Source organism: Typopeltis vanoorti, chromosome 23, assembly GCF_054136105.1.
Source record: "Typopeltis vanoorti isolate ZY-2024b chromosome 23, IOZ_Tvanoo_1.0, whole genome shotgun sequence".
Taxonomy (NCBI): Eukaryota; Metazoa; Arthropoda; class Arachnida; order Uropygi; family Thelyphonidae; genus Typopeltis; species Typopeltis vanoorti.
The window spans coordinates 80,910,611-80,927,355 of NC_143571.1; the positions used below are offsets into that span (position 1 = coordinate 80,910,611).

Consider the following 16,745-nt stretch of genomic DNA (forward strand, 5'->3'; position numbering starts at 1 on the left):
CTTATAAGGATAAGTTACGACATCTAGCGTCAATTTACTGAATAATATCTGATATTAATAAATTGCTTAAAATATCCTTTCACATAACTGCGAAAGATGAATGAATCAGAAGTGTAAATAAAAATAAATTACATATATTTTATTAAGCATAATAAATCGGAAATTCTTCGAGTTGATTTATTTAGAACACTATCACAGAAAAAGCTAAAAAGCATACAAAAAAGCAAGTAGTATTAATAAATAAATAAAAAACTTGACCTCTACGGCGAACTTTAGTGTAAAATAAATGAGAGAGAAAGTGGGTCAATCGTCCCAGTCTATTACCTTCATGAAGGCATCTTTAAAGGAAGTGCATTGTGGAGGTTAGTCATATATAGCTACGCAAAAACGTATTTGCATGTTAAATCTTAGCGTGACGACATTGGGCAGTGTTTAACTCGAAAATAAACAGAAATCTATATATAAAAAAAAAAAAAAAAACAGTTTACTGCTATGTCATCGTGCTTTTATACCAACTTAGTGACCTCTTGTGGAAAGAGGTGTGGTGGCAATGGTTGGGGGGGGGGGGGGGGTAGTTAGCCATATTCACCGCTAACATGGCATTCACATTTATACAAAGATATTTCATGCACAGACACGAGAACACGACAGACCAACTTCTTATTCATTTCATGGCTCCAAATGTCCTAAGCAAAGTTCATTCTCTCTCTCTCTCTCTTTCCCGTAAAATCCCTATTTTTCCCCTGATGTAGGGAAAGTAAAAACCCTGTGTACTGATCAAGATTTAAAAACTTGCCTTTCTTCTGACGCTTCCTTGGCCCCCTCTTTCTCTCCCCCCTTTCCCCAGCCATCGGAAATATCCTTGATTTTTTAAGACATGGGAAAAAAGATCCCGTTGGATAGTTTTGTTCCCTGCTCCATTTCGACCTCCGGCTTTTCTTTTGTGAAAGGGGGAAGACAAATCATAAAGCAATACTTCCGGCCAATGACAAAAACAGACAAATTGTAACATGATACGGCTTCTTGTAGTTCCGTTCTCACTTTAAAATGTGCGAATCATTCGCTGAAACATTTATTTTTCGCACTCGTGTAAGTCAACAATGACGTTGCCTTGGCAACGCAAGTGTAAAGAGTCCTTTCAGATTATTTATCTTATAAAATAGACATGCTCACCCAGTGTGTTGCCGTTATGGCAATTTCCTCGCACATTCAAATACCGTTTTGTTAAATATACACTACAGTTTAAAAATAATGATTATTTCGTCTTGATTTAAATTATATTTACTTTTGTAAGGTAATAATCATGAAGATTATCACTGATTTTTTTTAATTTCAAAATTAGATAAATAAAGCGTTTGTCTGTTACATTTGATGCATTGCATATATTTCATAATGTTTACTATACTCTATTAATTTAATATATATAAAATATACAGAAAATGTGGCTTATTACATTAAATTATAAAAAAGTAAGGATGATCGATTGAGTAATTATGAGTCCTTCAACCTAGAAGGAGATCTGACTGATTAACAACACATATGAGATGAAATTGGATTTTTTAAAATATGAATTCATCTAAACGCTATTTTGTTCAATTAGAAAGAATGCTTCTTAAGTATGATAGGAAAGAGCTACTGTAGGTGGAATTGTGTGATACCACGTTCATGGGTCAGAAAGATTCTTATGAAAACTTATTGGTGAAGTCCGAATTGCTATACTGAACGTGCGAAGAGATCTTGGAGCAAAATGCACGCTAAAACGGTGTTCTGTCAATCTATAACTGAAGGAAAAACTTCAGATAAAGTTTATTAAAAAAATTAATTAAAATTAACTTATATCAGTTTTCAAAACGATGAATTATGATGAACTTAAAACCGAGTAAGGGATTGAGTGAACAGAATAAATGAAACCGGCTTCAAAATAAGGTAAAATTGATATTCTAAATGGTTCGTTTCTCGTTTATTTAACAAGTATAATTAACATTAGAATGAGTTTTTGTTAAGCATAAGTTAAAATCTGTTTTAAGAATAACTTGGAATCAAAGAATGAATGTAGAATGATTGTAGAATGGCATAGTTTAATGCATGCTTCAGGAAAGTCATTCTGGAACATAGTTGAGTCTGGAACACGACACCATTGCTGCAAATAAAATCAATCTTCTGGGCTAGCGTTGAATTATTGGTAGTGTTACCGCACAAGCTTATTTCTGCTCTTCTAAATTAGTCATTTTCAGCCATTTCTTACATTTTCGTTTCCTTCAGTAGATGCAAATAAGTATATTAACCGAACAAATTAAGAGTAAATCACAGATCTCTGAAAGTAGCTTTAAGTAATTGATAAACTAGCCCTAAAATGAAGAGTTAAGAGTTACGATTAAATAAAGGAAGTGATTACGAGGAATATTGGCTAAGAGAATATTTCCAACAGTCGGTTAAGAATACGTTAGAATTTGTTAACACAATAAGAAGTTTTTACTGACTAATGATGAACTCAAACTTGTTCGACGTTTGTCGGAATACATCAATTAATAAATGGGAGAAAAAGTAGCCATAAAAACTGCGGGATATTAACTTTCTTTCTCGGCTACCCATCTGGGATCTTCCTTTGTTTCAGAATCCTTCCAACAGCCTCTAAAAACGAGAACCAGAACTCGTGCCGGGCAGGCAGAATTGCGCAGGCGTTGTACCAGACACAAATAACCGCACGCCATTAATATAAACAACAGGGGCAAGGGAACAACTCTCAGATGACGCCTCGTGCATGCTGAGTCTCCCTGCATCTGGCAAACGCTACTACTACATTCATGATCTGGGCCTTTCATTCACTTTTTTTTTTCTTCTCCTTTCTCTCTTTCTTTTTATCTATCTTCTTTCTCCGAATGTACGTGTGTGAGTGGCTAGGTACAAGCGCACGCCAAAAGATCAAATTACCTCACGCATGCGCAATCGTTGTCACGACTCTGTGTTCTTAAAATATAGCAACTACAGCTCTGCCTTGCTTCGCCACTTAAATCTTTTTTTTTTTTTTACTTTCTTTTTTGTATCACACATACGTTCTCTCCCGTTTATTTAGTGGGACACGCCGTATAAATTCGATATCGTTCCCCGCCCCACCCCAAGTGTGTAAGAAGCACAATAATGGTTGCTTTATATCACTGGTTCGTTCACACTAGGCAGACAACAATTTTAGATTGAAACAAGAAACTAAAAGATTTGAATCATTTAAATCATGACTTGCTAAGAATTCCAAATAAAATACTCTATTTGGATTGAAATTTCGCTGTTTTTTTACCCACGTAAGTGCTATAGTGTTTAAATAAGCAACCGTTATCTGAAACTGTTTAATACAGTGAATACCTATACAAGTTATGACTGTTATTTTGATATTCTCTTAAATTTAGAAAAGAATATATAAGTAAATATATAAAACATTTTAAATTATAATACTACATAAAATTATTTAAAAAATTTTTATTGTGAAGTTTATTTATAAAATATGATAATACACCATTTTTCTTTTTATATATAAAATCAACAGATTGTTTCGATTTTTTTTTCTTTCTTATTTTTTTTTTTTTTGATTCAACTTACCCAAAGAACTCTCTTCGGATAAATCACTCATAGAAGGCACTTTCTGCATTGATCCCAACGATCTAGGTGGAGGTACGGGCACACAGGAATCGTCAATCTCTCGCTTTATGGCATCCAACGGTATCATGCAAATTTGTTCCCTCTCTTGGCAAACGTAGTCCATCTCGAACTTGATCTAAAAATGAATGGAATATCTTAAACCGCAGAATAAGTGAACGGTGGATTTTACAATAAGAAACGAGTTAGATAATGGGATATAGGGAATTAAGAGAAAATTATAGCAATTGAGTTATGCTAGGCAGAGTATAGAGTCATTTATACGGAGATCATTAAATTTGAATGAGGTTAATGAACACGTTAATCTGTATTTAATGAATAGAAAAAAAAATTTCTAAAAATTATCTTGTTAAAAGTTTTTTAAAAAATTACAAAAGCAGTCCATAAATCGTTTTGAATTTATTTTACGAAAGCGTACGAAGAGCCTATTAAAGAATTTACAAACTTTTTTTTTTAATATAAATTAGTTTCCGTTCTGGTAACGTGGTCATCATATACTTTCCTCTGATAGTCACTTTTTTTCGTTGTTTTGTTTTCTGATAGATAGATAGAGAGAAATCTGAGATCACTCTTTGCGACTACCTTAGAGCATTCGTTGAAGAAGCGGTGACTCCTTCCATTAATAAAATTATCCAACTCCTGAGGTGACTTTTCTAAACATGAGCTCTTGGGAGGGGAGTTTGAGGTAGGAAAGACAACAAAGGTTGTCTTCGCTAAGGATCTTAACTGCCGTTTCTTTTGCTTCATGCTCTGTGATTAAGATTTTCAATGCGCAATCAGGATGCCGATATAGTCTGGCGACTTTAGAGAAAACCATATACAAGTTTTAGGGTTAAGGGATGAAGAAATGAAGCGCCAACCTTCAGGTTCAACCGGATACTGGACTCCCTCATCCAGCGATTCGGGAAGTAATGGAAAAGTTTTACCTCAGGAGTTAGGCCACTTTTCTCTTAAGGAAACTGGTCTAATTTCGAAATGGAATAACGAGAGTAACTTCTGAGAAGTGGAACTCCACATCTCATTTCGTGGTACACCAACAAACCTATTAATATAAAGAAAGCTTACATCAGCACTCGATAGGTCTTAAATAAATATGACAAATAACGATATCTATGCATTGGGGATATACACAACCAGTATCGAGCAAGAAAATCAAGTCGGAGGGTTAGGAACGAATAAAGTGATTAGGTAGCACAATGTTTCGATAAATTATTATACATAAATAAATACATTTTTGACCGATGAATTAAAACTTCAATGTAAACTCATCAATAAAAATTTATAAAACTAATTATATGCTCAAATCTGACTTCATTACATAAGGAAAATGAAAATAAGATCACACACCCCTCTAAATCACCAATGATTTGTAAAGGAGACAGGCAATGAGTATGATAAATAAATATCTAACAAAGGTAAAAACTTTATGTTCGACTTCTTCAGAGATGAAAGAGACATAAAATACGAAAGAGACAATCTTACAAACAGTAAAAGATTACCGTGGCGACTGTAAATAAGATATTATGTTGGATTTCAATTACTTGTGATTCCAATTAATTACGTGTTTGTGGATGTTTGAATATTATTTAATTATTACTATTTTGGAACATACATATTCTAAAACAGATTCTAGGAATTTTGAATGGAAGAGCAAAAAGATGACGAAGATAGTTCAATGATGGACTACTACTCTCTCACGCACACAGATGACGGATGCTCTGTTACATGATGCTTAAACCACGCTGATTGCAGATTTATATATATATATATATACACATTGCTGACCGTCAATCTTTAATAAGAAGATGGCAGTTAGAAAGGAAAAATATAAGATCGCCTTCCTGAATCAAAATTTTGTTCCAATGCTCCTCCTGGGAAGGAAGTTGTACATATAATGTATAAAAAGAAGACACTGCTTCCCTATTATAGCCAAACTTTGATCCCCTGATAATTTCAATTGTTACTCATATCTATTTTTTTTTTCTCCTTGTGTGTGGGTTTAACTACAGCTTCCTTTTAGTTGCGTTTAGTAGATGATAAGTACCTATTAATATTTGCCTATCCATCTGTAATAGCATCTTTTTAGCTGGACAGATTTAAATGAAATTTGGAAATTAAGACCTTGTCGATCTATTTCAATTTTAGTACAAAAAATTGAGTATTCTTCACAATAAGGATTGAATCAGCTTTTTAATAACATGATATATTGTGTATGGAACATGAAAAATGAGAAAAATATTGAGTCTAGCATTGCAACACACACCATCACGAGAGTTGAATTTTTAAGTACAGTAGTTGAATCTCAGCTGTTATCACTGGCAAGTTGGCAATACAAGAGTTAATACAAAACTACTAATGGAGCACAGTGTCATCCATCCTCGTCTCCCGTTATCAAGATGTACACTGGTAGTACAACTTTTCAATCTCATCCCCATTTCCTCTAGTCCTTTCTCTCCCCCCCCCCTCCCTCTTCACCAAGCACTGGTTCATCTCTCTCAACCAGGAGACGAGTCCTAACTATAGCTACTGTGGGAAAATCCTAGTGCCGCTCGTGCGTGAGAGGGAGCCAGGGGTCTTCCTCGCCACGAGCCAGCCTACGGGGCGGGAACCTGTGAAATGATATCTGACCTCTGACCCAGTAGCGGTGGGACAGCGTCGAGCTTTCCCCGTTTGGATCCAGCCTGTTTGCAGCGTGGGAACCCATGGGGGTCGTGTAACAAATACGGTCCCCATTTCCCCCGTAATGTGGGGAGAGACCCTAGTGAACTAGGCGGGGTTACTCCCGTGCATTAGAGCTAAGTCTCAAAGACTAATTATCAGAAATAGTTAATTGTGACGTCATTGATTAGAGCGATCGCTATCGTCATACATCAACAGATGTGAAGACGAATCGAATAATGGACTCGAAATTTTCGATGATTTATTTGAAACTGTGGGTTTAGTTAAAGCAAACGTGTTTCGTCCCATATAGAAAATTAGAACTCGTTTTACTCCGTTGCCTTTCCCTGTGAACCAATTCGTTTACACCTCCCTATCCCACCCCCACACGCACTCCTTGGAAACGTTCAGTAATGTCGTGCATTTTAAGTAAAACAAGCCCAGGCACGAGCATTCATACAACCCTACTCCGTGTATCAACTTTCGCTTTGCTCCGGAGCCGGCCGAGCATGAAGTTTCGAAATAAGCCCTGCCCGAAAACTGCTCTCAACTAACTCCAAACCTAGCGGGGGAAGGTGCCTTAACGTCGGTTGTCCTTCAAGTGCCCTTCGCCACCTGTCGCTCCACCCGCCGCTCACGGTCTGCTGCCGTCTTTCTGCAACCCCCCATTCTCCCCCCCCCCCACTTCTTCTCTCCCTTTCTGAACGCGAAGTACAAGCTGTGTGGTTCCACGTTTTGGCTGGAGGAGCTCAGCTTGTGTGTGTGTGTGTGTGTGTGTGTGTTGGCTCGCGCGAACACACACATCATTGCTTGCCTCCTTGCCGATGATTACCCATCGCACTGATGGCACTTTTTATCCTTCAACAGCCATTTTCCAAAGCGCAATGCAGCTTTAACCCAATATGGAATTTAATCGAACACATCTGGCAGAGAAGGAATCTTTAATTAGGGAAAGTATTATGAAACCTCCAACTGACCATCTCATCCTACCAATGTTGTATTCCGGAAATGCTTTAACATAAATAGGCTCACATTGGCTAATTCACTGTCTGCCACTTTTCGAATTTTTACCCGTCCTCGGTTGTGTCATACTCCAACCACTTCTTCAGAAAACATAACTTTGTAATGATTGTTTTATGACCAATTAGATCCGAATCGATCTACGCAAAGTTGTAAGTATACATTTAGGGTTTAGGAAAATCAGGAAATCCCGTTTAGAGACCAAACATGGAACTTTTCCAAGCCATTTCACGCCTTCAGTAAACAGAATGTAGTGTCACACCGGGCGATGAAATCCATCTACCACCCAATGACATTCTGAAGCATGCCCATAGTAGGATTTGAACTTACGACCCAGTGGAGCACCCGGGGGGGGGGGGGTGATGGGTTCTGGGCCACCAAAAGAAAAAGGAAAAAAACACTAGAAAGTTTTCCAAAAATCTTTTCCTAATTAAAATTGATTTTTTATTTATGTTGTGTCGCGTCTTCTATTTCTATACTACGTATGAATTAGAGGTCACTTAAGGTGGGAATATCCTATAGCTCTTGGGAATCACGGCCGCTGTGAACGCAAGGCGAAAGAAGTAGTGCTTGGACGGATCGAGGCTACTTCGTTTGCCGAGCCAGGCCAGAGAAGTTAACGGGTTTCATGTATTGGTGATCATTGCAGATGCTCAGTCATAGGTCGTATGCAATGCGTAGTGTCTATTCTCAAATCGTCTACTCAACTCCCCCCCCCCCCCCCCAAGATTAAATCCTGAGTGCGCCACTGTTATGACTTATGGATTAGAGAGCAGAAGCGCTATCCATTCAGCCAACAAGTTGCGGACTTTTTCAATCACAACCTTTAAGGCATGAAATGCAATATATATTAAAAAAAAAAGGACTACATTTGAATATATCACCAAACAAAAACAAATAATTCATATGGTTTCTTCGTTGCAATCTTTTCGAGGTGAATTTTCTTGCTTGGATACAGCTAGTTGGTTGTGATTATCAAAACGAACGTGTGTGATTCACATTGCAATCGGTACTGAGTTTTTTCAAGAATGCAATCTGATGTAATGGTAACACGGAGCAAGCAACCCAGCTGTACAAACAGTTGTCTATTAACGTCCAAACAAGCCTTCTTTTCAAATGATGAAGTCACTGTCGAGGTATGCGAGGCGTGTGGTGGGTCGAGCAGGTGAACTCTATTTGCACATTCTCGCTAGCTTGTAAAATAAACAATGGCAAAGTCTGCTGTCATTATGCCGTAGATGGGGGGGAAGGCATAGTAGCGCGTGACTGCATTCAGTGTGTGTGTGCGGGGGGTAAGGAATTGCAATTAACTTCTTTATATATAACCTGCGTATTTCTCGGCTATCTCCATGCCTGATCGGAATGACAAACTGCAACGATTTGGTCCAAACGGTGGAACAAATTTTTGAATCATGGGCGATATTTTCGTTCATTTATCAACTGAATGTCTGTTTATAGCAAAGAAGTCAAAATCTCGCAAAAATCCTTGAGATTTGTATCATCTAGTGCTTCCCTTTAACGACGGCTCCCCACAACTGTATATTATCTAATTCGCACGACCATCTATTGCTCTGACGTCATATGACGCACTTACTGTGACTACCCGCCTGACCGAGGCGCCCTCATCGGGTAGACAATGGATTGTTAATTGGACACATCTGGTAAACTAGTGAATGGTACCTAATGTTCTTCTTCCTTATTAACTTTATCAGTCTCAAAGGGCACCAATACAGTACAAACGATGAGAGAGAGAGACGGAGTCAAGAAGAGTCAATCCGCTGTTGTGATTAGACAATACGCACGTGGGATAGCGGCACACTACGATACACAACTCTTCATTCATGACTTGGTCGCTTCCCTTGATATGCGCTCACATAAAAGCAACTTGTTTAGAGTAACGGTTTGATGGACTGGTTTCGACTATAGAGGGCGCTGGATGCTGAGAACGAAAATGTTTTTTTTTAAGTGTAATAGACATATTAATAATGAAATAACAGACGGATGAAAATGAAACACGACAAAATAAAAAAGTATAAATAAAAAAAGAGGAAAGAGAAACAAAGAAGAAATAGGAAGGAGCGAAAAAGTGTGAGAAGAAAGAGAAAAATTAAAAAGATAAAAAGTAAAAGAGGAAAGGATGAAAAGAAAGAAACAGAGCAAGTAGGAAGACGGAGAAAGAATGAAGGAAGCAAATTAGAAAGAATAAAAGAAAAGGAGAGGAGATGAAACAAATGAGATAAACGGAGAGAAAGCAAGAAAAAATAGTACAGAGAAAAAAAATAGATACTAAAATAAAGAGAAGAATTAAGTGGAAATAGAAAAAATAAAGAATGTAAAACAGAAAGATAGAATACAATAGAACAAACAGAAAAACAGAGTAAAAGAAAGAATGAGGCAAAGGATGAAAACGAAAGTAAAACAAGAGAATGAAAAAAGAGAGGAGAGGAGAGAATAGAAGATAAATGAAAGGAGAATAGAGGATGGAGAGGGATTGGGGAACAAAAAGAAACGAAGAAAGAGCAAAGAAGATGGTAGAAAAAAATGCATAAGAACACGAGGGCAAATTCGAATGTGTGCTGCCTTCAGAACCCCAATACGTAGAGCACCGAGGTTCGGGATGAAGATATTTCTCTTCCCTAAATGTAGGTCCTCAGTTCCATAAACTTAACTGTTCTCCTAGATAATCGCACGTTGCGACCAATAATACACCTGCCATTTAGGGAGTCTTCGCTCAGGATAGTGTATTTGTTGGCAATATGAAAAAGCCGAGTTGTCCGGAAAAGAGCTCTTCGACCTCCTTAAGACCAGTTAAATCAAAGAAATTGGTTTAGTCTCGTTTGGTTGGAAGAATGGACGAAGCAAGTGAAACTATGAAGCCAATAGATTATGTAGCGCATGTTTTCTTCTGACCAGTTTGTTCCGAGATATGAAAAACTCCAGTTTCCAAGGATAAAAATCCTACTGCCTCCGCATGAGACGGGCTAACTCACTTTCAATTGATAAACCATTGTAAATGTTCCTTGCATTCTACATAGGACTTCGTCCTATGTAGAATGCAAGGAACAATTTACAATCAAAGGACGAAGTTGACGTCATCCTTCGCAATTACAATATGGAGGCGATAACTCAAAGAGAGCAGGGTAGTACAGAGATATAAAAAAATGGGAACAGACAAGAAAACACACAAGACAGAGAGAATGAAATATAGCAAGAAAAGGAAAAAGGAAGAAAGAAACAAACATAGAGAAAGCAAGGGAACAAAATACGTACATGCATATAGACAAAGAGAGAGAGAGAAAGAATGAAAGAAAGTGGGGAAAAGAAAAGAATAAAAGAGAGAGAAAGAAAGAGAGGGAACGATATACATGCATACAGGAAGAAAGAAAGAGAAGCGAGAGAGAGAAACAGACAGAAAGACATGAAAGAAGACAGAAACAGATTGAGAAAGAAAAAAAAGGAAACTAAAGAGATAATGAAAGTTTAAAAACGCGTGTCTGTGTGCGTGTGTATGTTTATGAGAGAGAGAGAAAAGAAGAAGAAGAAACTAGAGCAAAATAGGATAAAAGAAAGATTCGAAGAGGGAAGAATAAAAAAAAAAAAAGAATGTGTATATAAGAAAAAGGAGGGGGGGGGTGGAAACAGAGAAAAACCTAAACAGGTGCCCAAAACGTAATAAATAGCATAAGTGGTTAGCATAGAAGGATAAATAGCCAAGCAGGCACACAAAATTTGTATTATAATGCTGTTTCCAGCAGCATAAACATGACAAGCGTGTCTTAATTTACGCGAGTTGCCTTAGTATTACTAGAGATCGATTCCGAGGCAATCCATCAGTGGTTTTGGATTTTTATTAAGGGATTTCGGAATAATTAATTCCTTAAAAAAAAAAAAAGAGAGTGTCAAGAGAGAAGAGTGAGCTGAAAGATTATTTTTTTTAGAAGAGAACAAAGGTCACGGATTTCGATAGCGAACGTACTTGGACCAAGCAACTGTGTTTCCCTTCTTCGGAGATGACGCAAACATCTTCCCTCTACGGAGGATGCAACTGAAAACTATTTCCAAGTCAAGGAAGGAGCGACGTACATTCCGACCAAGCGTAGGGAACAGCGGCTTGCGGGCGACTGTCGGTATGGACTGACACGATCTCACTTCATTTTCTCTGTGCCGGCAAGGGCTCCTTGGCGGTGCGCGTCGTGTTTATGAAGAGTCAGACCTCCGTGAAACTCGAACTTCAAACTTTACTTGCAAGCCGGCCACAGCGGTGACCACGTCTGGACGAGCGGCAAACCCCCTTTACGTGTCGCCACCGAGTACTGCAGGGAAAGAGGGACGGCAGTCCGCTGTCTCCCACTTGGATCAGGTAATCATCCCGTCCAGTAGACCTTGAACGACTTGGGAATTGATTTTCAAGTACGTAGTTCATGTCCTTTCAAGTTTCCCGTTATTGCAGATGCGTAGGGGGAGTCCGAGATATGATTCGACTTCGATAAATCAGCGCCATGAATTCTCGATGCTTTGATGGTCTTCCACCGCTGCTTGCAACACTCCCCCCCCCCTCCTCCGTCAACTGCATCCATAGAAAAGTCTCCTTGTCTTTTCTCTAGCCTTTCTCATCCTGGTTATTGCTTTCTTACCAATAAAACATATACAAGTAAGTTTTTTTTTTTTTTTTCCTCGATAGGGCGTGTTGTGAGAAATCGTATGAGAACCCAACACAAGAAAAAAAAAAAAAAAAAAAAATCCACTCCACTTCCCTCTTTGAACACTGACTGTATGGGAGAAAATGAACATTTCCCATCGATTACAGATGAGTGAGATATAAATAAAGTGGCGAGATGTCAGTCCTCGTTGCATGTTTACGGGGTGTCATGGACACACATTACACACAGAGTCTCTTATGAAAACTGGAAAAACCCGTTCTGGCCAGTGCGTATGCACCACTCGAACACTCGGCTACGAATAATGTCTGCATTACTATTGTTCACGTGACTCGTAACACAGTCTTCATTTCAGGACAGTTGCTAGGATACCATTTCAATGAAACTGAATTATGCTTCGCCTATTTATATAGATGTCTTAAATCTCTTTCAATTCCGCTTGCATCTTCCTGCAGCATTCTCTGTTTATTTAGTTATTTCAGTACTTGTTCTCTCCTTTTCTCAAATTTTCACTTTTATCACACTCTATCAATCTTTTATTAATTTTCCGAAAACTTTTTTGTTCTGTTTGTTAGCGTACTTTCTGTTCACTTGCCTTTTCCTTCTTCAATCTTAATTCGCCTTCTTGCCGAAGTAGAATTAGAAAAGAACTATTTCTACCTCTTTCTATTTGTGTCCCCCTCCTCTATTAGTCTACAGTATATTATCTGTTTCGTTTATTTTCTTTCAATCTTTATTTTTTCATTCCGTTTCCATCTAACTTTATTTTTAATAGTCTTTCATCTATTTCTTTATCTAATTTTATATTTCTTTCTCTCCATTAAACTTTTTCATTCTTTCCTTCGCTTGTAATGTGACTCTTGCTTTGTCTATTTGGCTTTCATCCCCCCCCCCTAACTGCTTCCTACTAAAAATAATTTCCTTTTGACCATTATGTTTCTGTTTGGTTGCTTTAACCTGCTTTTCTTCTCCCCCCCCCCAATTAATTGCCCATTTCATTCAACCACTCCTATCTTTAGGCATATTCACCTGTTGAACTTTCTACTCACCACTTTGTTAATCTTTCAATTTTTCTATTTACTAAATTTAATTTAAACTCATTTGTACTGTTTAGGTCAGAGATAGGTAATATTTCAACAAATCCAAATGTTTTTACTTCTCCTTTGACCTAATTATTTAGACAACCGCAACAAAATTGGATTAAAAAAACTTCTTTTTCTTTCTTTACTTTTCATTTTTTCAATACAAATTAATCATCATCACAAATTTTAAAAACTATTTCAGATTAAGAAAACTTCGAAACGATGAAAAAGTTTGGAAGACGACTTCTTGCAACAACTGAAACAGAATCCTTCATAACTCTTCCTGACCTTTGCTATTAGTAAAAATTTTGTCCTTTGAATTGAAATTTCATTTTTGGTAGTAAAAGTCTCACGAGAGATGATCCGATAAGTACGACAGACAAACAGAAAAATTTGGTCTGACAAGAGACAAGTCCCATCATCTATACATGGGGCACTGTGGTACTGTAACAGGCTCGCTTAATGTATCTCATCGGTCTACTTCCTTAGATTCAATTCCTTAGACATTTCATCATACTTTGGTACACGTTTAACAAATCATAGTCCAATCTTGGAGCAACTAATGATACCTTCTAAATCAGAAACAAAAATGCCAATATATACATATATATATTCAACTTAGATGTGGGGGATTCGACTGCCACTATGAAATGGATGTATGTTAGATGGTTGATGATTTTTATTAACCAATTGGTTGGTGAATTACGGAAGAGTCTAAGGCTGTGTCAGCGTATTACGTCTTTAAATTGCGTATATTCTTCTACTGGACAGTTTGCCTATTTGGCAAGATGAAAAAATCAGAGATTCTGGGGATAAAACCCTATGACTTTTTCGGCAGACCAGCTAGCTAACTCATCTTCAGTTGAAAAGCCCTCATAAAGGGTCTTTGTGTTCCAGATGGGATTCGAACGCCGGTCATACTCCAAATTATTATTCAATGTGAGATCACTGCTACTCTTATTATTGAAGATTTATTTTTTATTTTCCCAACTTTGTACTGAAAACAATGCTACATACTATAGTCACATGTAAGACCAGAAGAGAATTAGGTCCCCAACTTTGCTGTCCAACTCCAGACCGAGGAATTCAGAAGTCATTTTATGGTAAGTTATCCACGTCGCCAATGTGCTCTGCAAGGCACGCAAAGAAGAGTATTCTGAAAAAGAATCCCAAACTTAGAAAGTTCTTATAACTTTGCAGACACCATACACTCCTAAAGGATACCGTTGCAAGGGGAGTGGGGGGTATTCGATATAATGGGGTGTTTTTCTTGAAGTAGACGCAACAAGACTTAAATGGCTTGAAAAAAATGTTCGTGCTTGATCTCTGAAGCATATTTCATGAATTACCCTAAATCACCTTTGCCCATTGATGATACTAGAATTTACAACCATTGTCTTGCAAACCCGCTTTCTGAAGATACCTACCAACTACATGCATCTCATCTATCATTAAGACGGAAGTTTGTCGTGATTGTTAAAGAAAGACAGAAAAGTACACCCTCAAAAAAAAAATGGATAATTGGACAGACAATCATAATGGTATCGCCGCATAGCGTCATTATATAGCGAACTCTTTTAGACCTCCGTAAACAGCATTCGAAGTTTCTGAAACCCGACGAAGCAACACACCACAGAAAAACATTCAAAATCAACAAGGTTATTAAAAGTAGCACGTGACGAGGTCGCAAAGAAGTGGCCAAAAAGGTCAGCGACTAGTTAAAAGCAGAAAGAACGTCATCAATTACACACAGGACCTAATTAGGCCAGTCAATCGCCTGCTAAACACCCTTCCATTGGATCTCTGTCCACGTGTAAGCGCTCCCACGAGGAGCTTTCTCTGCGATGATTAACCACAACTTCAGTCCCAAGGTTCCAGTTACGAACATTAAATGAAGCAGCTGAAAAGGAGGGGAATGGTGAGTTAATTGGCTCCTGAACACGTGCGGTGTGGCTGTCCTGTGACTCATGAGAGTGTGTTTAGTCTGCAGTCACATTTTATGATGTGGTCAATAGAATAGAAATCGACTAAACAGGCTCACTCTCGGAACCAAATACCAGTTCAGAGTTAGAATTACGTGTTATTACCAAGTACCGGAGTTATCTTTTTGATAATCGATAGGATCATCTTTACTGCTAGGTAGTATAAGTAGTAAAACATTTACCATCTTTTTTCGTCAAAAATACTGAAAAATTACCCAACACCTACGTAGTGCTGACAAACATCATCGCATTGATTTGCATTTATACACAAAAACAATGAAAATCTAGGATTTTAATCTTAAATTATTAAATTAATTTTCAGTCTCTCATTTTAATATTTCAATATTAGATATAAGTAGAAATTTTTGGTATATTTAATTCTTATTTATAAATTTTTCAAAAATGAAAAATTAATAAACTTTAATTTATTATTCATTAAATATTTACACTTACTTAAAATTATTATAAATTTAGACTATATAAACTATCTTATAAATTCTCAAATTAAATAATTTGAGTTAAAATTTATTTTAAAACTCAAGATTTTAGGTAGAAAAAAAAAAAGCTAATAATAAACCAAGTTTAGCTAATTGTTCAAGTTTGCACTCTTAAAAAATATTAATTAAATTAAATAAATGACCCGTAAATGTCTTAACGTTAACGAGAGGGGGGGGGGGAATCCTTACAAGGACACTATTTGATAGCATTCGTATAAACGTAAGCAGTAACAGTTCCGGGGAAAGTGAATGTGACCTTAAAAACGTCTATAAATTTATTTTATTTGTGAGCTAACTGTGAAAGTGGAATGACGAGATTATAACTCAGTTTTATTTTTTATTATACCAAAGCGCCTTTAGGGAAGATGAAAGTCCTAATGGCAGCACCATGCCACATGTGGATATTACTACAGATGATAAAAAACAGAAAAGTAACCAATGATGATCAAAAGAAAGCAAAAAAGGACAATCGTTATTTAGGATTAAATATTTTCTATGTTAAGTATAGCGGGAGATCTGCAAAGATCACAAATAAAATGTTAAAATTCTTTCATTATAAATCAGTGTCACATACAAAGATAGTCTCTAACTTGTACAAGAAATGAAAATGCCGAAAAGTATCGATGGCTATGCATTAAAGCCATTATTCATTAACCTATGCAATTTATAAAAACGTTGAAAGAGCGAAAAATTTTAATTTTTTCAGATACGTATTAATAATGCAGTTAATAGCCAGTGAATTAAATGTGGATATAGAGAATGATTTGCGTCGCCGGAAAAAAAGCCTTTTGGCTCTTTATTGTAGTAATAATATATGGGTACACCTTTCTGGCAATTCGTATAGTAAAGTATGTAAGCTCTGTTCACTAAACCTTGGTATTATCCAGGTCTACCTACTCACTGATGATACCTCAATAAAGGTCGAAACCGGTCTGGGTAGTGACCTTCCCTCATAATGTAAAACAGTAATGCATCTCTTAGGAGCTGCGTTTTACATTATGAGAAAATAATAAGGACAGTGATCGAAGCTTGCTCCACCTTTGCTCCGAGTTGCCCTAGTGTTGTACCACCAGGCGTTGACTTACGCTTGGACTTGCCGAACGTTCTTCGGCATGAAACTCTGGGATTTCGATCTTCGAGTTTCTTATTCGGCTTTGAAATAATGAGGGATTTATTATCCCTTTAATTAAATAGAATAAT

General features: G+C 37.1%; 1 protein-coding gene across 2 annotated transcripts in view; it reads right to left on the reverse strand.

Moving 5' to 3' along the window:
* The window catches only part of pnt (ETS transcription factor pointed), a 129,653-nt gene that overhangs the window by 95,642 nt on the left and 17,266 nt on the right, over window positions 1–16,745 (reverse strand). For both annotated transcript variants that reach the window (XM_090412696.1, XM_090412695.1), the window contains exon 3: window positions 3,592–3,766. In XM_090412696.1, the coding sequence (XP_090268822.1) occupies window positions 3,592–3,766 (175 nt within the window). The remainder of the gene's footprint in view (window positions 1–3,591; window positions 3,767–16,745) is intronic.